General features: G+C 38.3%; 2 protein-coding genes across 2 annotated transcripts in view; both read left to right on the top strand.

Annotated features, from left to right (window-relative positions):
• Positions 1–6630: 6630 nt before the first annotated feature.
• Positions 6631–21308, top strand: part of LOC134843623 (patatin-like phospholipase domain-containing protein 4) — a 206128-nt gene continuing 191450 nt past the window's right edge. Inside the window, exon 1 of the mRNA XM_063859796.1 lies at positions 6631–6654. The gene's annotated coding sequence lies outside the window, so the exon portion shown is untranslated. The remainder of the gene's footprint in view (positions 6655–21308) is intronic.
• On the top strand, positions 10412–11389 carry LOC134844193 (ATP synthase F(0) complex subunit B1, mitochondrial-like). The gene has a single exon (XM_063860761.1). It carries the CDS (start codon positions 10415–10417, stop codon positions 11303–11305), a length of 891 nt encoding a protein of 296 aa, XP_063716831.1. The 5' UTR covers positions 10412–10414; the 3' UTR covers positions 11306–11389.

A 21308-nucleotide genomic window follows, 5' to 3' on the forward strand; every position in this document is an offset into this window, starting at 1 on the left:
GACTGTTGTGTTAACCATAAACGAAACATGAATCGATACATGAATACGAAGCAAACCGATCTGTACCAAACCGATCAGAATAGCCAGTCTACATATTTGCGGATGCTTCGTATTCATGTATCGAACAGTTCAGGCTATTCGGGTTTTCACCGTTTAGTGCCACACTAAACAGTCAAAACTTGAAGGCAGTGTTTTCCTCAAGTGGGCGACTAATGCACCCACCGAATTCTGTGTTACCTATCTGCCTTCAGATTGCCCAGATTCTGCTTTCTGTTAGACCTGAGTCGCGAATCTCGTGACTATAGTCGCAAGTATCCGGGTTTAGACCTGTCTTAGGTTCACTATGGTCGTTTCAGTTTATATTTAAAGACTATTTACCAGTGCAGTCACTGGTTTCCTGTCTTTCTTGGTCTGCTTAAGTCCTATCATCTTAATGCTATTCATTATGTATCTTATTTTTGTCTACGTAATTGTTAGGATTTTTACGACTGCAATCTTAAGAAAAAAAAATTCTAGGACCCCTCATAACTGACAAAAATAGGACCCCTCCGAATTGAGACTTCTCCAGGTTGACAAAAATAGGACCCATCCGAATTGGGACCCATCTGGATTAACAAAAATAGGACTCCTCCGAACTGGGACCCCTCCGAATTGGGACCCTCAGGTTTGACGAGAATAGGACCCCTCCGAATTGGAACCACCTCGGTGTCAAAATAGGACCCCTCCGAATTGGAACACCCGAATTGATAGATGTAACAACAATATATCTAACAACAGCAAATAGGAGGGTCAGATCACATCTCGTCTGGGGGGGTTGATTTCTACTGATTTAGTTTTTTTTACTGTTTTTAGTTTTTTCGGTTATTTTTTTTGTTTTTGAATTAAATCTTGAATTGACAGAAACAACACCCATCCCAATTGGGCCCCCTCTCGTTGAAAGACAATACCCGAGACTCTTCCGGATTCGGTCTCAGAGCATATTATACAAAAATAAACTAACTAGGAAGGGTTTGTTCTGTCCCTAGACTCCTTCGGATTGAAGCTAAGATGCTTAGTGAACAGTTTTCCTTAATTGTGAGGGTTCTTATAATAAGCCTATTCTTGACTCGTCTGTCGTTTTCTAGGTTCCTTAACCATTCTGTAACCTAGACAACAACGTGAAAATGCCATGTTTAACCGTTGCTACATTTCGGTAGGGGTATAAAAAAAACCTATTGTGCAGGCACCAGATACGGACCACAATTTTGATCGTAACGATCCTGATTGATATAACTGCCTGTAACAACAATATATCTAACAACAGCAAATAGGAGGGTCGGATCACATCTCGTCTGGGGGGTTGATTTCTACTGATTTAGTTTTTTTTACTGTTTTTAGTTTTTTCGGTTATTTTTTTTGTTTTTGGTTTTTTCTTAGGTAAAAAACTATTTTTTGTTCATTTTAGCGTATACCTTGAAGTGATTTTTGTCAGATACCGCTCAGGGAATGACGGGATAGTTGTCCTTGAGACGATATTTGAGACGATACCCTTCACGATACGTGAGTTTTCGGTCTTAACTGGGTTAAAAAGCTAAGTTCGGGAATCCCAAAGTCTTCCGCGTTCCAAACCACCCTTCCGGCCCTGTGCTAAGGGTCTTATTTGGAGCATTCGCTCCGCGTGGTCTGCTCATTAGCGGTTCCGCCTATCATGATAAAAAAAAGATTAACACCCAGAAGCGCCATCAAAACATACATGTAACATTCGCCCGGAAGTACATACCGAAGAAAAATAAAGCTAAGTTTTGAAACGACTGGCTAGCGTCTAAGCACAGCTTCACATGCTTTTAACTTTCTCTAACAAAGCCAGTTCTATGTGTGGTTCATTTAATATGGGTCAACGAAGTCGTTACTGGTTTGGGCTAGCAGCCAGAATGCGCAAATTAAATCGGTTATGTGCAACAATAACAAGCTCATGGCTGGGTCTCAGTATCCCCTGATTACTAGGTCACTCCTAAAAACAGGGCTACTGCTTAATTATCATTATACTTTTGTTTTTCTTCAGTAGATAAAAACCATCATGTCCATCGGAGATAGATCAGTTCTTTCCCTCAACTCCTAGCTTCTCATACCTTCAAAATGGATTGGGTGTTAATTAAATTCAGCTCAGGACATACCAGGAGCCTAAAAAATGTTAAGAATACAGTTTCCATTTTTCCCGAGACCTTTCCGGAATCTTGAATCCGGACGAAGAGCGGTCTTGTTTTCCTTCTGGATTTGTAGTAAAATCCTCCCGATAACCCTCCAGATTCTCGGGAATTGCTCCGTAACGATTGTAGCTGCACAATCGTTACAGTTCGGAATGTTTTTCCAGCAATAATATTGATCGTAATTCTAAGTCGTCACCCAGTTAGTTTCAACGGATTTTGGCATTCAATTAGTTTCAACCATGTCTGAAATAAATTTAACCGGTTCCACTATTTGTAATAGTGCAGTTACGATGTAACTCATTAACTTAGCGCTTTTTTCCGTTTAGGAACAATTGATATCTCAGAAATTGCTATTCTGGCTAGCGTCTAAGCAAAGCTTCTAATGCTTTTACCTTTCTCTAACAAAGCCAGTTCTATGTGAGGTTCATTTAATATGGGTCGACGAAGTCGTTACTGGTTTGGGCTAGCAGCCAGAACGCGCAAATTAAATCGGTTATGTGCAACAATAATAAGCTCATGGCTGGGTCTCAGTATCCTCTGATTATTAGGTCACTCCTAAAAACAGGGCTACTGCTTAATTATCATTATACTTTTGTTTTTCTTCAGTAGATAAAAACCATCATGTCCATCGGAGATAGATCAGTTCTTTCCCTCAACTCCTAGCTTCTCATACCTTCAAAATGGATTGGGTGTTATTTAAATTCAGCTCAGGACATACCAGGAGCCTAAAAAATGTTAAGAATGCAGTTTCCATTTTTCCCGAGACCCTTCCGGAATCTTGAATCCGGACGAAGAGCGGTCTTGTTTTCCTTCTGGATTTGTAGTAAAATCCTCCCGATAACCATCCAGATTCTCGGTAATTGCTCCGTAACGATTGTAGCTGCACAATCGTTACAGTTCGGAATGTTTTTCCAGCAATAATAATGATCGTAATTCTAAGTCGTCACCCAGTTAGCTTCAACGGATTTCGGCACCCAATTATTTTCAACCATGTCCGACCTAAATTTAACCGGTTGCACGTTGGAATGTTTTTCTCAGCAATAATATTGATCGTAATTCTAAGTCGTCACCCAGTTAGTTTCAACGGGTTTCGGCACCCAATTAGTTTCAACCATGTCCGACCTGAATTTAACCGGTTCCACTATTTTTAATTGTGCAGTTACGGTGTAATTAACTAACTTAGCGCTTTTTTCTGTTTAAGAACAATTGATATCTCAAAAATTGCTGTTTTTGTCGGATCAAAACATCACTTGACCCTAAAAACCTGTCTGTTTGCTTGGTTTTTGCTGAAAATTGATAAAAGAATAATCTTATAATACTATAGGTCCAATAACATTGGGTTGACAGAGTCGTTACTGTTTTGGGCTATCAGCCAGAATGCGCAAATTAAATCAATTATTTGCAAAAATAACGAGCTCATTGGGTCGACAGAGTCGCTACTGTTTTGGGCAACAGCCAGAATGCGCAAATTAAATCAATTATATGCAAAAATAACGAGCTCATATATGCAAAAATAACGAGCTCAGTATCCCCAGATCACGAGGTCACTCCTAAAAACAGGGCCTTTGCTTAATTGCATTACACTTTTGTTTTTGTTCAGTAGATAAAAATCATCATGTCCATCGAAGATAGATCAATTCTTTCCCTCAACTTGATTAGTGTATATCTTTAAGTGGTTTTGTTCATATACCGCTCAAAGAACGACGTGAGGGCTGTCCTTGAGACAATACTTGAGACGATACCCTTCAAGATACGTGTGTTTTCGGTCTTAACTGAGTTAAAAAGCTAAGTCCGGGAATCCGGAAGGCTTCCGCGTTCCGAACAACCTTTCCCGCCCTGTACAAAGGGCCTTTTTCGGAGCATTCGCTCGGCGCGCTCTGCTTGTTAACGGGTCTACCGATCATGACTTTGGTAGCCAATTCGGCCTGTACCTCGGCGCGGACATCCACTAAACTGGGCACAAAAAAAGGCAAAGCAAGAGAAAGAGTAGATTGTAAAATGGATTGTAAAAACTTGTATTTTAAAAATGAATAAAAAATAATGAATATAAAGGGTGGATAACAAACTGGTTTTTAACGGGTGGAGGTTCCGGCGGAGGTGTCCGGGTAGAGACGGACTATCGCGGCTTGACGAGCTTGTCTCTAAAATTACGTCCCACGCCTTCATACAAGCCTACCGTTATCGTCAAGTAAAATGAAACTATTTAATAAGTGTATCACAACAAGAAGATTAATACACGTGAAAAGGTAGACTATTTGAAAAAATATGAAAAACTGAACGAATTAAACAGCAAATGAACAATTGTTTCATAACTTGCTTGCCCTGATTTTGTTTGCTTCTTTGTATCAATTAATTGCCTAATAAGTTCACTGATCAGACCCATCTTGTTTTTCACCCTTTTTCAAAAATGAAGAATGCTTGGAGCGAATTTTGCGTGGTAATTAAATTTATGACTGTTTCTGTTGGTGTCGTTTTTGTCAAGTCCATGTTTGTTATTTCAGAAAATAATGCTGTTCAAACGCTCAATTATCCCTCACGGTCAGGGTCTTTCGCGCCCCTCAGAGCAGCATCCCGTTTTGGGCAATCTGCTTTGCTAAGGGCCTTTTTTGCTTAGGGCCTTTTTGGTGCTAAGGGCTTTTTTGGAGCATTCGCTCGTTGCGGTCTGCTTGTTAACGGGTCTACTGATCATGATGTTAAAAGAAAAACACACAGGAGCGCCATAAAAACATATATGTAACATTCGCCCGGAAGTACAAACCGAAGGAAAACAAAGCTAAGATTTGAAATGACTGGCTAGCGTCCAAGCACAGCTTCACATGCTTTTAATTTTCCCTACCAAAATCAGATCTATGCGTGGTACATTAACATTGGTTCGACAAAGTCGTTACTGTTTTGGGCTATCAGCCAGAAAGCGCAAATTAAATAGGTTATATGCAAAAATAATCAGCTCATTACTGGGTCTCAGTATACCCAGACCACGAGGTCTTTCCTAAAAACAGGCTACAACTTAATTATTAGATTATTTTTGTTTTTGTTCAGAAGATATAAATCATCATGTCCATTTGAGATTGATAATTTCTTTCCCTCAACTCCTAGCTTCTCATAGTCTGAAAAAAACTGGGTATTAATTAAATTCAACTCAAGAAATACCAGGAGGCTAAAGAGTGTTAAAAGTACAGTTTCTGTCTTTTCCCGATACCCCTCCGGATTCTCGGAAATTGCTCCGTAACGATTGAAGCTGCACAATTGTTAGACTTCAGAATGTTCTCCCAACAAAAATATCGATCGTAATTCTAATTCGTGTCGTATATCTGTTTTCACTGGCAAAAACTGTTCTTCTGTTGATTTTTGCGCTTTTTTTGTTTTCGTGAAAATAAAAATGGTCACGTGTCCTTACAATTGAAATTTCTAAATTTCAGATTAAGTTAAAACCGACCTCTCACAATTCGATCAGTTCATCAAATAAGTCTGTTAATCCTCTGAAACAGCCAATCCTACCACTGAACTGTTTCAATAATATTTCGAATTCATCGTGCATTTTGACCGCCATTCTGGTCGAATGTCACAAAAAAAATGGTAAATACATACAAGTCAGCTGAGCGAGCAATATTTAAAAATTTTTGTACCATGGAAGGAAAACTGAATACCACCATTACAAAACGTATTAGCTCTAAAATTAACGTTTAGATCGGGGGAAACAAGTCTGATTTTTGAGTGATGAAATGTTTTTATAAGGCGAAACAAAGAAATCATAGACCACCAATTATTCAATTTATAAAGTGATTATTTGCAGAAAGGTGGATTTTGGGGACAAGCATTTGGGTTAAATTTTTGAAATATTAAATTGATCAAAAATCTGTAATCATAAGCATTTCTGAAAGCGTAAAGGAGTTATCATTTAAGCCGGCTACATTGGTAACACAGTTCAATTTCTGCGAGGTGTAGCGCGTGACAGTAGCGGCAAGGGGGTAAGCTTTGCACCTCTGCGCGTTTGAACCGTGGCTCCGGCATCTTTGAGGCTGCAGAACTTGGTCCCGAAGTTTCCTTTTACCAGTTTCTTGCTCCACTTGGGTAGCCAATTTGGCCTGTACCTCGTCACGGACGTTCACTAAACAGGGCACAAAAAAGGCAAAGCAAGAGAAAGAATAGATTGTAAAATGGGTTGTAAGAACTTGAATTTTAAAAACGAATAGCAATAAAAAATTGAAAGCGATTACAAACTGGCTTTTAACGGGTGGAGGTTCCGGCGGAGGTGTCCGGCTACAAGCTTGACGAGCTTGTCTCTAAAATGACGTCCCAGGCCTTCATACTAGTCTACCGTTATCGTCAACTAAAATGAAACTTTTTAATAAGTGTATCACAACAAGTAGACTAATAAATCTGAAAAGGTAGGCTATTTGAGAAATTGTGAGTAACTGAACGAATTAGACAGCAATTGTTTATAATTGTTGTGATAAACTTATTAAATAGATTTGTTATGATTGATGTTTGTGCCTGTTTGTGGAGCGCCCTCTGAGGGATTTTAGAGACAGGTCTATCAAGTGGCTTGCTGAGGAGAGGTGGGAAACTGAAACTGGCTTGAAGAGTCTGGTGGTGCACCGCTGGACCTACCGAGCGTAGGTGAGATTGTTCCTTGTTTTTGATTTTTGTAATTCGATTTTAAAATTTAAATTAATGTAAATGCCTTTTATTTTTTTGTTTGCTGATTTGTAAAATTCCCACTAACCGCTTATCATGGGTTAGTTCAGTCCCCTAAAGTCCAGTCAAAATCCTTTTTTTACCTTGATGAGGAAAAACAACAAAGAGAGTACAAGCAAAGATTGCTCAAAACCTCCAGGACTGATAAATTGGATTGGATGTGATTGTTGCTCTAGTTGGTATCATATCAGTTGTGTAAATATTTCTCTTACCGACTCTAAGAAAACCCGATGGTTTCAATGTCCTTTATGTGTTGATGTGAAGTATGGTAATAAAGCAAAAATAGGTAATGATTTAGTGCTAGACAATTATGTTAATACAGCCATCTCAAATGTCCGAGTACTCAAGAGAGTACCAAAAAACTCGCGTGTTCCTTTGGCGGAAAGTCTGTCGGACAAAATTATTGACATCGTCTACAATGTAGAAGATGTTGAAAAATGGCTAATTTTTTAACGTCTTTCTTGTTTTTTTTTGAAGCAACCGAAAAAAAGTGGACGCAAACAGACCATAAGCATGAGCTCTTTGATATATCAAAAAAATCAAGCAAATGACGTGTAACTTCCAAAACCCCATCCCCAAGCTTTAAGCCCGCCTCCGAGTGACTTCGAGCAGAGAATAAAGCTAATAAGTAGTAAGCTCGATGAAAGATATGTAAAGGGAGGAATCAGGCTTGCTGTTTCGAATGACAAAATTGCTCCTTTTTCAACTGATAACCATCAAAAATTTATGTCTAAGCACCCTAAGCGAGCCAAATTTGCAGTTCCAAATCCCGAAAATGTGGATGATTTTTTCGTAACCAATTTCGACCTATACAAAGCGATAATGTCTTTTCCGAACGGATCAGCAGCAGGTCAAAGATCTTGTTAGTAAGTCGAATAACAATGCAGGTCTAAATTTTCTGAAATCGCTTACTAAGCTGATTAACCTCATTGGAGATGACAAAATACCCGAAACCCTAAGACCTTTTTTTGGCGCAAAGCTTATCGCCCTCACAAAGATAGACGGAGGGTTGAGACCGATTGCCATAAGCAACACGCTGAGACGTATCGCGTCTAAATGCGCTGGAAGCAAGGCACTCTCCGAGCGACAAAATTTTTTTCGGAAACGTACAGTTAGAATGCAGTACCAAACGAGGAGCAGAAATAGCGGCACACTCGTTTCGAAACCTTAATGAACGCGACGACAATCCAAAATGCACTGTTCTTTTAAAACTAGATTTTAAGAATGCCTTCAACTCTCTAAATAGAGAAACAATGCTGAGTCATGTTTATTCAAATCGCCCCGAATTGTATAATTACACCCATTGCGCGTGTAGTAAATCTAGTTACCTTTTTTACGGAAGTTCTGTCATAATGTCAGAAGACGGAATTCAGCAAAATGATCCTGAAACCCCACCCCTTTTTGCGGAAACAATTCAGACACTAGTCAAACAGTTGGAGTCGAAAATTAACATCTGGTATTTAGGTGATGGAAATATAGCCGACGACTATATGGTAGTACTCCGGGACCTTAAGAAGATTCTGAAATCGGAACAAATTTACGGCCTGAGCTTGAACACAGAATTGCGAACTTTGTTTTTTTGGGACCGACTACGAGTACACAGCATAATTCAATTTTTACACAATTTCGAAAAATATGCGCCAAAATAAACATTAAAAAAAATTTCTCATTTTAGGATCTCCAATCGTCGAACTTTGCCGAAAAGAGTTGCTCGACGAAAAAATTAAGGAGCTTGAAAAAATCTCGGATGTCATTGACAAACTAGACGCTCATTATGGCTTTTACCTCCTGAGTAAAATCCCTTGTTTTTTGCAAAAAGATTTTTTGGAACGCTACGATAAATTAATAAGCAATTCGTTATGCAAGGTCACTTATGTGAAAATGGATGATAACCAGTTTTTGCAAGCAGTTCTCCCGGCAGCCAAAAATGGCTTGAGCGAAATCTTTGGTTTGGAGCATGTGGATGGAACCTATGATGATGGGCTTAAACGGTGGTTTGAACTCGGCAAAATTGAATTGGCTCCGGAAAATGAAATCCAAAAAAATTGGAAAGAGCCAATTTTTGACAGCGAAATTGCAGACTTGATTTTACGACTCGAGCCAACGGACGTAAAAAGATTCAACGCGTTCCAAGATAGATTTGGCTCCCAATGGTTGAACGTCATCCCGTGCAAAAACTTAAGGTTAAAACTGTCGAAACAACAACCCAGAAATGCGATAGGAATTCGATTAGGCTCAAAAATTTGCAAACGGCATAAATGCGTGGGCGGAAAAGACGTTACCGAGTATGGTTGGCATGGTCTTATTGCCTCAAAAGTGCAGGGAGATTCTCTAGGCATTCAAACCTGAATGCCCTTATAAAGCAGAGTTTATCTTCTATTCACATTCCGTCTGTTATAGAACCACGACACCTCTACAGGGCCGATCAGAAGCGACCAGACGAATTGAGGCTCGTTCCATGGGCTGTTGGTGAGCAGCTCTTGTGGGATGTAACGGTGGTAGACTCCTTAGCTCCTCGTAGGATTAATGCCGGGTCTGTTTGTAACCCTGGTACGGCTGCCGCTGATGCTGAAGAGCGAAAAAAAGACAAGTATCAAGATCTTGTAGATGATGGATATCTTTTTCAACTGCTAGCTTTTGAGATTCAGGACGCGGCCGGCCCCAGCACAGAAATTTTTTTGAGCAAGCTTTGTAAGAACCCAAGCATATGCACTGAGGAACCCAGAGCAGGCAGCTTTTCAAAACAGAGAATCTCCCTGGCAATACAGATTTCGAACGCCGCTTGCGTACTCGGAGCAATAAATGACAAAGTAACTTTCGACGAAATTTTTTATTTGTAACACCTGTATTTTGTATTTTCTAGTGTCGAGTTGCGTGTTCTCATTGAAGAAACGTAACCCGTGTCGATTTCAAGTGAAAAAGACTTCAACACTTGTCATCTTCTTTTATCATTATCACTTCCATATCTAGAAAATTGCAAGGATTTTGACTAGAATACGTGATGAAGGGACTCCTGACTGTAACTTCAGTTATTATGATACTTTTGACCTTCTGATTACCCTTTGAAAGATGAGAAAACAAAAGAAAATTAGACAGCAAATGAATAATTGTTTCATAACCTGCTTGCCCTGATTTCGTTTGCTCTGTATCACTTAATTGCCTAATAAGTTCACTGATCAGACACATCTTGTTATTCACACTTTTTCAAAAAGAACAAAGCTGTAAATTCAGGAGCGGGCTTATAAAATGCCATACATTCGAAATAACAGAAACAAATTTACAATGACGCCAGATACACAGAAAAACGTTACCAGATTTGCATAGAACAGGAAAAACACTCATGAGCAGTACCGGGACAGGAGGAGGGTGGAGTTCCCTTTTTGCAGGACAACTGACAGCTGTTGCATAAGATAGCGTTCATTTTCAAAAATGAACGTGCTCTTGGAGCGAATTTCGCGTGGCAATTAACATTATGACTGTTTCTGTTGGTGTCGTTTTTGTCAAGTCCATGTTTGTTATTTCAGAAAATAATGCTGTTCAAACGCTCAATTATCCCTCTCATGACCTCAAGACTGTCAAGGTCTTTCGCGCCCCTCAGAGCAGCATCCCAGGGATCCGGAGCAGTGGTTGCCAAAGAAGACGATATTCCGGACGTATATGAGTTCAAAGATGAAAACCAGGGATGTCTTCCTTGTAATTGGCCGGCTAAACCCTGTGAGTTTCAAAATTTTACTGTAGTTAAAGAAGGAACGGAACCACGTGGGCCACAAAAAGATTACCCGGAATTGAAGTATCATATGTCCTACGATACCTCAAAATATAGACTGGGCATGGTACCGGAAGCGTTTTTCAACTTCATGCACGAGCGTACTGGTGTCTTGGGGCCCTATATGTTGCTTTGGGGAGGTGCAGTAACTCTGTTGTCGAAGGAGATTTTGATTTTCCAAGAAGAGTTCGGAGCTGTTCTGTCGTTCCTCACTGTCCCACCAATGCTGGCTTATTTAGTTGGCCCGAAGTTGGACAAATATTTCCGAACAAAATACAATGAGGAAATGATGGTTTTGGACAAATTAAAGAAGAGTAAGATTGAGCAGTTCTCGAACGAAGCCGACGCTCTCGATGAAGACGCGGTCAGAGCAGAAGCTGGCAAAGAAATCTTCCCGGCGTATGCTGCGAACGCAGAAAACATGGTTGAAGCTGAGTTCCGTCAACGACAGGATCAAGTTTTTGAGGCGTTTAAGCGACGAATGGATTACCAAGTCGCTCTCCAATCTTTGGAGGAGCAGGTAGTTCAGAAACAGATGGTTTCCTGGGTGAAGCAGGAAGTTCACAAGACTATTGACGCCAGGTCTCAGAAAGAAGGGATAGCGCAATGCTTGAAAGACTTGAAAGCCCTTGCCGCCACTAATGTTACCATTTAACCTGTAAATCACAAGGACAGAATTAATCTGAAAAAGAATGATAGTATTACACGAGGCTTGAAATTGACAAATAATTGTTTAAAACCTTTTTCCTTTCGACAGCTGACTTTTTGGGCGCCACAGTTTTTATGCAGGATAGGATAATGGGATAGTAAAAACAATTGATAAAAAGAAACGCCACTCATTATAAAATCCTCAGCCATTATTGAGAGTAATGAACGTAGTGAGGACTATGTTGTTCTTTGTGATTTTTTTGTTTGTTTTTCAGGAAAAAGTCTAATGCTCTTATGACCACTGTTGTGCATTCATACATATTAATGCATTTATGAACGCACTTAGTTATGTATGCACTTCTTGAGTTGAATTCAAATTCATCTGCTGAAAGTACAGTTATTAGCTTTCTCCAAATAGGAACGTGGAAATAGCGGAAAAAAATGAAAGACTTCTCGTTTCGAAGTTGAATTAATTTTTTAGATTTCCCAGGGTGAATAAAAACTTACCTAATAATCGATGAAAAGAATGTGAATTCAGACACATATAAAAAAAGTTTGAAATGGTAAAAATAAGCACCAGAGTCATATGAAAAGCAACATTTTAAATGGAGATTAAAACAGTTTGAACTTGTTTATCGCCGGAAGTCGGCGCCAATCGGGTCATCGACTTCCACCACCAGAGTCTCGCGGACACATGCTGCAGTGCCCCGCTGAACAGCAATCCCAAGTCTCTGCCGCAGAAAAAGAGTCGCTCTGTCGTCCCCGGTAGCCTGTGTTATTCTCTTGCCCAGGCTAGTGACGAAACGCAGCGTATCGGTTCCCAGTCCTCCAAGGGTTTCAATTGCAACTGGTTGGAAGATGTGAGACTCAGATATTGATTCGTATTTTGACCGTTTACGGGTCTCGGCCGCATCTGCCACAGTTGGTCCCTCTTTACCAGCGAGTTGCGTGTAAGAGGAGGCTAGCCTATGGACACATGTAAAGTCCCATGCCAACGCTCACCCATGTGACCATGGCACCAGTGTCAGTCCGTCGGGTCTCTTGCGGTCAGACCGGAAGTCCTTGCGGCTCGAGTGTCGATGGAATATTGGCTTGGATGAACGCTCTATGAATGATGTGATTGCCCATAGAGTGTCTGGCATGAACTGATCTACTCTTTTTGCAAACTAACGCATGTTTGCCGTAGGAATCGACTATATCGCCACAAGAGCACTTGTGTGGTGTACAGACTGGTGCGCCAAGTCGAAATCCAATGGCAATGCGAAATTCATCATCACTAAGTTGGAGTGCGAGTGATCGTGAAGGTAGTGCGTTGAGCCAGTCAGCAGCTCCGGGACACATTAATCCATTCAAGCGGGCACTGTCTCCTGAATCCTTGAGCAGTTCGGCCTGTTGAAGCATCATTGGTAGTGACCACTTTTTTTGCTTATATTTGCGTTCTGGCAAAGGCACGTCGGTGCTCACGTTGTTTCGCCAACGTTGGATAGCATCTTGAATTAGTGATTCTGTAGTGGGTTCGCTAGCATATATGGTATTACAAATGTCGAGAGTGCTGAATACAGATGACGCATATGCTGCAATGGCGAGTTTGGGTACCTGCATAATTCCCATTCCGCCCAGCTTGCAAGGCAGTGTCATGAGCTCCCATCGGGGATCGTCAATCATCACATTGAAAATAGCCTGCAATGTATTTCGAATGCACTCGTCAAATCGGTGTAAGGAAGTAGTTTTAAGGAAAAGAGTTGAGGTTCGCAGTATGTACATCAGTTTCGGGATATAAAAGCAGTTTTTTAAAAGAAAGAAAGCAACATGGGAAGGTAGGGATCGCAATCGACTGCACATTCGACTGAGTTCATCAAGTTTCTCATTAACAACGGCTTCTTGTGCGTTTTCGCCGATAGGAGCACCTAAGAGGACTAATTCTGTGGGTTCAGTGATGGTAATATGAGGAAAAACCGCCAGGAAAGATTGGATAATCGAATCCCTCTCTCGTGCATCATCACAGAAAACGATGAGTTCGGACTTGTTTTTCAGGTTCAATTCCATTCCAATCTTGACCCCTTCGGTCATCACCATCTCGAGGTCTTTGAGGACGTTTTGCCACATGACATCCTAATAATCTAGTTTTCTGAAATTGGGTTAATTTTATCAAAAAGCACCAATCATGAATTGTTCTTGAAATTACAAGGTTTTTAAAGGGCATATATTTTTTCTGTGAACTTCCAAAGCTGCAGTTTTTTGAAAAAAAAATTAAGTTAATTTTTTTTTCTATTTCCTTGCGTTAATTACTCTTTTCCAACTGTCAGTTGGCTATGTGTTTTGTATGCAAAGTTGTTATATTTGTGTTTGATCTCAAGTGATGTGAAGCTCTGCTTCGCATCTGTTTAATAATTACTCTCGTGATGAGCAAGGATGACGTAGTTGGGTTTTAGAATTTTCCCGGTAAACAACTTTGATCACTGGATGACTGATTTTCGTTGTCATCTTCCTCTATCTTCAATTTTGTCAGTTAACAGACAAATTTAGCGCACGTTCGCTTTTCAAATGCCCATTCTAGTCGAAATTTGTTTTTACGCTGGCGAGAGCAAGTGTCTTGTAATTGGGAATAAAAAGTTTTCCCCGTAAACAACTTTTCCTACAAGAAATTGAACTTGCTTTATTATTATTACACTTGGCCTGAAGACGCGTTGACTTTTTCGCCATAAGGCTCAGGGTTCGAGTCGCAGTAGGACTTTTTTTTTGCGGCATGTATAAAATTCAAAATATGAACCAAGAACAGTACGCCCAATTTTTTTTTCACGAGAAGCTATGATTCTTGGAAAAGTGGTTTTTAGACTTTTCACTGTTTTTTCACCTAAACTTTTTGACTTTTCTTAGAAACCACTCTATCAAATCTGAGATGAAATGTTAATTCAAAGGAATTGGTTGCTAGGTTTTTACCTGCAGGAACGACGACGCCTAATTTGTTTAAAGAAAAATGTTAGCAAAGTTCTTATTTCTCGAAAAATTTCTTTCGAGTTTTTGAAATTACTCATATCATCCCGTATCAAAATAAGAAATTCAAAAAAATATCAAATAGATACTTCCTGCTTAAGCTGGCCCCCAAGTTAATTTTTATCGAGACATGCGAAAGTTTTGATTCACTAATTTTTTTCAACAATTTTAATTTGCTTTCGACTTCTGATGTTCATTTATGTTTGTGTTATATCGCAAGTGATGGGAAACTCCGCTACGCCTCCGTGTTAATGTTGGTTGTAAATTTACCGATTTCAGTATATCAGTTTCTTCTGTTTTTTTTTAGGTGGCCTTAAATTTTTGGCTGATAATTTATCTGCTCAGCCGCCTTTTTTTGAGTCTTTCGAGAAGCAAAAAGTTTAACATTAATGCTATGAGGGAGACTTGAAAGCGTTTAACTTTGTTAGTTTTTTTATTATAAAAAGAAACATTTTCGGCGCTAAGTGTCCGCTCAAGAACTGACGGCTTTGTTAGCTTTGTTCCGCTGCCTATTTAGCAATCAATATCTTATTTTTTTTGCAAATTTTTTTGAAAGGATAGTTTTTGAAGACCAAATCTAAATTTTTGGTAGATCTATTTTTTCAGAAATTTAATTTCGATTTTTTTTCTACGGTTTTCTCTAGGATAGTTTGTCATGCTTTGTATGCGTTGTTTCACAAGTGGAGCAAAGCTTCGTTATAGCTCTGTATTAAAATTAGTCTCTAACGCATGATATGGGGGCTTCGTTTTTTTCACAATAACAATTATTATGTTTTGCTATTTTTAGTGTTTTTTTTTGCTCAGTGAATGACTCCTCATATGAATACTCTTCTATTGGACTTTTTTGGGTTTTTCCTCAGGAAAAGGTCTAAAATGCTCTATTAACTACACTTGTGCATTCATGCATATTATGAAACATAGTCCGGCCCGAATTTGGGAAAACTTTCTCAGAAAAATGCAGGTTGAACCAAGTATGCAAATACTTATTATATCTGAACTCTTTTCTATTCCTCACGTTACGCATCTCAAACATCTCTCCTATAATGATTTTTGAGCACCGTCTTGGTTTACTACTGGCATAATCTGCACCGACCGTGGCATAATCTGGTATGTAGGGTGTAATGGCATAGGGTAGAATGGTATAGGGTAGTTTGGAATAGGGTAGATTGTCCTGCCACCCAAAATAAGACTTTCTTGATAAATAGAATGCAAAAAATTAGTTCAACTAACTGCCATTAAAGACGCAATTAAAGGCAAAGTTTTTCCAATATAATGGTATGAATGATTGAATCAATAGCCTTCGCAATTTCTAGGAACAAGAAGATTAGAGTTTTACTTTGATCAGTAATGCAAAAGGCACATTCACAGTATTTTAACAGCTGTGGAGCCGGCGAGTAGTTTTTGCGCTATGTTGATTTGCTAATAATCTGGCGGAAAAGAACTCCTAAATTTTTTGTGTATTTTTTGAGAGCTGATGATAACGAGCATAAGACAGACACCGGTCGGTGGTTTTTTATGTCGTTTATGAACTTTTTGTTGCGCTGTTTTCCTAGGTTCTGGAAAAAGTTTTCGTCAGTGATGTTGTTAAAAAGTTCGAGATATTCTTCAGAAGAGATCGATATATTTTATCAGCAGCTAAAGCTATTGAATGGACGCTTTCTCTCTTGTCATAAATCATCTTCCGGTATTAAGACATCAGATAAGCATATATCGGCTTCTAAGCGCGAATCAGCAATAATACATGTTTTGGAGGTAAAAATGGTTGAATGCATGCTGTTTTTTTTTTTTTACAAAAGTGTTCTCTCGTTGAAGTGTCGGAGAAACCAAATTATTTTGTGTGATGAATTCCTATTTTCAGCTTCTACGAACGACTGTTTGCAATAGAACTTAGGTCTGATTGTAATAGAAATCGTGCATCTAAAATTTTGTGCAACGCTATGTAATCAGCATCATATTTAAATCGCTAGACTTTAAAAAAAGCTTCCTGCTTTCTGGGCCAAAAGAGAAATTTATCGATAAAACTCGCTGTCTGGATAAATGGTTTTTTAAACTCTTTGAATATGATTTTTAAGTTTTAATACCAACCAATCATAATCCATAACTAACCTTTATAATATTTACTGTATAAACTGACTGTCCGCAATCAGAACGCGCTTTTAGAAGAACTAGAATGAAGTTGATCTCAAAAATTATTCGTTTTACCAGTATTTTACTGGATCTACTGAGACATAGAAAATAATGCTATAATAGGATAAGTATTGGACTAAGTAGTTGCCCGAACCTATCCGACCGAAAATAGAAAGCCCAACGAACAGACTGTGTGCTCTACTTGAAATTACTTTGAGATAGCAAACAATTCCAATTTCAGTAAATCTTATTGGTGGGTGTTCTTTTTCTAGCTAGTTTGCGTTTACTGGGCTTATCATTAAGTCTTATATTGGAGGAAGCATTTGCATCTAGTCTGATAAGGAAGCAATTTTTCATCTTAAAAGTATTCGGTCTGTTTTTTATTCTTTCTTTTATGATCATTGAGTGGTTAGTTTTTGTGTGAATTACTGATATGTATCCGATTTCTAATTAAATAAACGAATTAGCGAACGTATTGTTTAATTTTCTTGTTCATGAACTTTTGCTTTCCAGAGTTTTTCAGATTTTGTGGCGTTTAAGTTTGATAAACAAAATCCGATTTTATTGTAACCGGGCACTATGTTTTTTTGGCGTATAAGTTTGATAAACGAAATCCGATTTTATTGTAACCGGGCACTATGCTTTTTTGGCGTATAAGTTTGATAAACGAAATCCAATTTTATTGTAACCGGGCACTATGCTTTTTTGGCGTATAAGTTTGATAAACGAAATCCCATTTTATTGTAACCGGGCACTATGCTTTTTCGGCGTATAGGTTTGATGAACGAAATCCGATTTTATTGTAACCGGGCACTATGCTTTTTTGGCGTATAATTTTGATAAACGAAATCCAATTTTATTGTAACCGGGCACTACGCTTTTTTGGCGTATAAGTTTGATAAACGAAATCCGATTTTATTGTAACCGGGCACTATGCTTTTTTGGCGTATAAGTTTGATAAACGAAATCCTATTTTATTGTAACCGGGCACTATGCTTTTTTGGCGTATAAGTTTGATAAACGAAATCCGATTTTATTGTAACCGGGCACTATGCTTTTTTGGCGTATAAGTTTGATAAACGAAATTCAATTTTATTGTAACCGGGCACTATGCTTTTTTGGCGTATAAGTTTGATAAACGAAATCCGATTTTATTGTAACCGGGCACTATGCTTTTTCGGCGTATAAGTTTGATAAACGAAATCCGATTTTATTGTAACCGGGCACTATGCTTTTTTGGCGTATAATTTTGATAAATGAAATCCAATTTTATTGTAACCGGGCACTACGCTTTTTTGGCGTATAAGTTTGATAAACGAAATCCGATTTTATTGTAACCGGGCACTATGCTTTTTTGGCGTATAAGTTTGATAAACGAAATCCTATTTTATTGTAACCGGGCACTATGCTTTTTTGGCGTATAAGTTTGATAAACGAAATCCGATTTTATTGTAACCGGGCACTATGCTTTTTTGGCGTATAAGTATGATAAACGAAATCCAATGCTTCTAAGCGCGAATCAGCAATAATACATGTTTTGGAGGTAAAAATGGTTGAATGCATGCTGTTTTTTTTTACAAAAGTGTTCTCTCGTTGAAGTGTCGGAGAAACCAAATTATTTTTTGTGATGAATTCCTATTTTCAGCTTCTACGAACGACTGTTTGCAATAGAACTTAGGTCTGATTGTAATAGAAATCGTGCATCTAAAATTTTGTGCAAAGCTATGTAATCAGCATCATATTTAAATCGGTAGACTTTAAAAAAAGCTTCCTGCTTTCTGGGCCAAAAGAGAAATTTATCGATAAAACTCGCTGTCTGGATAAATGGTTTTTTAAACTCTTTGAATATGATTTTTAAGTTTTAATACTAACCAATCATATTCCATAACTAACCTTTATAATATTTACTGTATAAACTGACTGTCCGCAATCAGAACGCGCTTTTAGAAGAACTAGAATGAAGTTGATCTCAAAAATTATTCGTTTTACCAGTATTTTACTGGATCTACTGAGACATAGAAATTAATGCTATAATAGGATAAGTATTGGACTAAGTAGTTGCCCGAACCTATCCGACCGAAAATAGAAAGCCCAACGAACAGACTGTGTGCTCTACTTGAAATTACTTTGAGATAGCAAACAATTCCAATTTCAGTAAATCTTATTGGTGGGTGTTCTTTTTCTAGCTAGTTTGCGTTTACTGGGCTTATCATTAAGTCTTATATTGGAGGAAGCATTTGCATCTAGTCTGATAAGGAAGCAATTTTTCATTTTAAAAGTATTCGGTCTGTTTTTTATTCTTTCTTTTATGATCATTGAGTGGTTAGTTTTTGTGTGAATTACTGATATGTATCCGATTTCTAATTAAATAAACGAATTAGCGAACGTATTGTTTAATTTTCTTGTTCATGAACTTTTGCTTTCCAGAGTTTTTCAGATTTTGTGGCGTTTAAGTTTGATAAACAAAATCCGATTTTATTGTAACCGGGCACTATGTTTTTTTTGGCGTATAAGTTTGATAAACGAAATCCGATTTTATTGTAACCGGGCACTATGCTTTTTTGGCGTATAAGTTTGATAAACGAAATCCAATTTTATTGTAACCGGGCACTATGCTTTTTTGGCGTATAAGTTTGATAAACGAAATCCGATTTTATTGTAACCGGGCACTATGCTTTTTCGGCGTATAAGTTTGATAAACGAAATCCGATTTTATTGTAACCGGGCACTATGCTTTTTTGGCGTATAATTTTGATTAACGAAATCCAATTTTATTGTAACCGGGCACTACGCTTTTTTGGCGTATAAGTTTGATAAACGAAATCCGATTTTATTGTAACCGGGCACTATGCTTTTTTGGCGCATAAGTTTGATAAACGAAATCCTATTTTATTGTAACCGGGCACTATGCTTTTTTGGCGTATAAGTTTGATAAACGAAATCCGATTTTATTGTAACCGGGCACTATGCTTTTTTGGCGTATAAGTATGATAAAAGAAATCCAATTTTATTGTAACCGGGCACTATGCTTTTTTGGCGTATAAGTTTGATAAACGAAATCCGATTTTATTGTAACCGGGCACTATGCTTTTTTGGCGTATAAGTTTGATAAACGAAATCCGATTTTATTGTAACCGGGCACTTTGCTTTTTTGGCGTATAAGTTTGATAAACGAAATCCGATTTTATTGTAACCGGGCACTATGCTTTTTGGCGTATAAGTTTGATAAACGAAATCCAATTTTATTGTAATCGGGCATTATGCTTTTTTGGCGTATAAGTTTCATAAACGAAATCCAATTTTATTGTAACCGGTCACTATGCTTTTTTGGCGTATAAGTTTGATAAACGAAATCCGATTTTATTGTAACCGGGCACTATGCTTTTTTGGCGTATAAGTTTGATAAACGAAATCCGATTTTATCGTACCCGGGCACTATGCTTTCCGCTAACAATTTTTCTAACAAAGTTTGCTCGAGAGATGTTTCATAGTGCTTCATAGCACAGTGGTAAGGCGTTCACTTTGAAATCGTCAGATCGATTATTCGATCCCATGCCATGGCAATGATAGTGTGTGAGGACAAGCTCTCACTTGACCTCCAGCTTCAGGTCTACCACAACCTGACCAAATTAGGCTGCAATAGTGACCACGTAAAAGTTCTAGACGCAAAAAAAACGGCCTTGAGTCGCAATAAACTGCTTCGCTCAGCAAAATAACACTGTCTGGAATGTGGGGAGATAATACAAATGGACTATCCTCGACAGGACTGTTAGGGCCTGCTGATAGCTCCTCTGCAATTCGCAGGAACTACAATTATTATTATTTTTATTATAAACGAAATCCGATTTTATTGTAAGCGGGCACTATGCTTTTTTGGCGTATAAGTTTGATAAACGGAATCCGATTTTTTTGTAACCGGGCACTATGCTTTCCGCTAACAATTTTGCTAACAAAATTTGCTCGAGAGATGTTTCATAGTGCTTCATAACAGATTCAACTACAATGACGGCTTCTGCGCATATAGCTTTTGACTTTTTCCTGCAATTTGTAAACTCACTGTAATTTTTTACTTTTTTCGTTTTTACTGCAAGGTCTCTTCGATTTTAATATTTTCGGCTTGTTATATTGCTTAGTTCATCCTAAGTTTTTATGCTTGTACTTCGTTTGCTTGTTTTTTTTACATTGGTTTTTCATTTTGGCTTTCTTTTGATTGTCTTTCGGCTAGACGTTCTTTCAGCTGCTTTTGTATCGGAAGTGGCGTCGACCTTGCTTCGCTTCTTTTTTTAAATTCTTTTCAAACGGATGAACTAAGTAGGGTTTGTAATTTTGAATAAATCTGATAGTTAGCAACTTTCTGCTGAGCAATTTTGTTTGATTTTTGTAAAAAAAATTAATGGGGTAAAAATATCTGTTATAGATAGATCAGAACTGGTTTCGGGGTGAGAAATCATGATAATTTTCTGTTCTTTCGATTTTTTTGTGAAGAAATCGATTTTTAACCGATCGTTAATAAGCAAAATTATGTGACTTTCAAACGAGAGGTCTATTGTACAAACTTGTGACGATGTATTTGGTTTCGTCCCCGTAAGCTCGAGAATTTAATAATTTGAATTACTCTCTTTAGGAATGCTGATATTGTTCTCCAATGAGGAACATGAAAGTTTATTCCCCTTATTTCAAGTTTTTCTAGCCTATCTCGTCAGCGGGCTTAGGTTTTTCTGTGTCTCGGTTGTTCGGTTCTCCTGTGTTTGCAATTTGATTCAGTCCCAGGCTGTGTCTCACCTTCCTGCATGTCCCTGTGCTGGAGAGTGGAACCCTTTTCCTCCACAGATTCGTCCGGCGTGTTTCGTTTTTCCTTTCTCAATTTACGTGAAACACCAAGCGGGAAA

This window comes from Symsagittifera roscoffensis, chromosome 4 (assembly GCF_963678635.1).
Source record: "Symsagittifera roscoffensis chromosome 4, txSymRosc1.1, whole genome shotgun sequence".
NCBI lineage: Eukaryota > Metazoa > Xenacoelomorpha > Acoela > Convolutidae > Symsagittifera > Symsagittifera roscoffensis.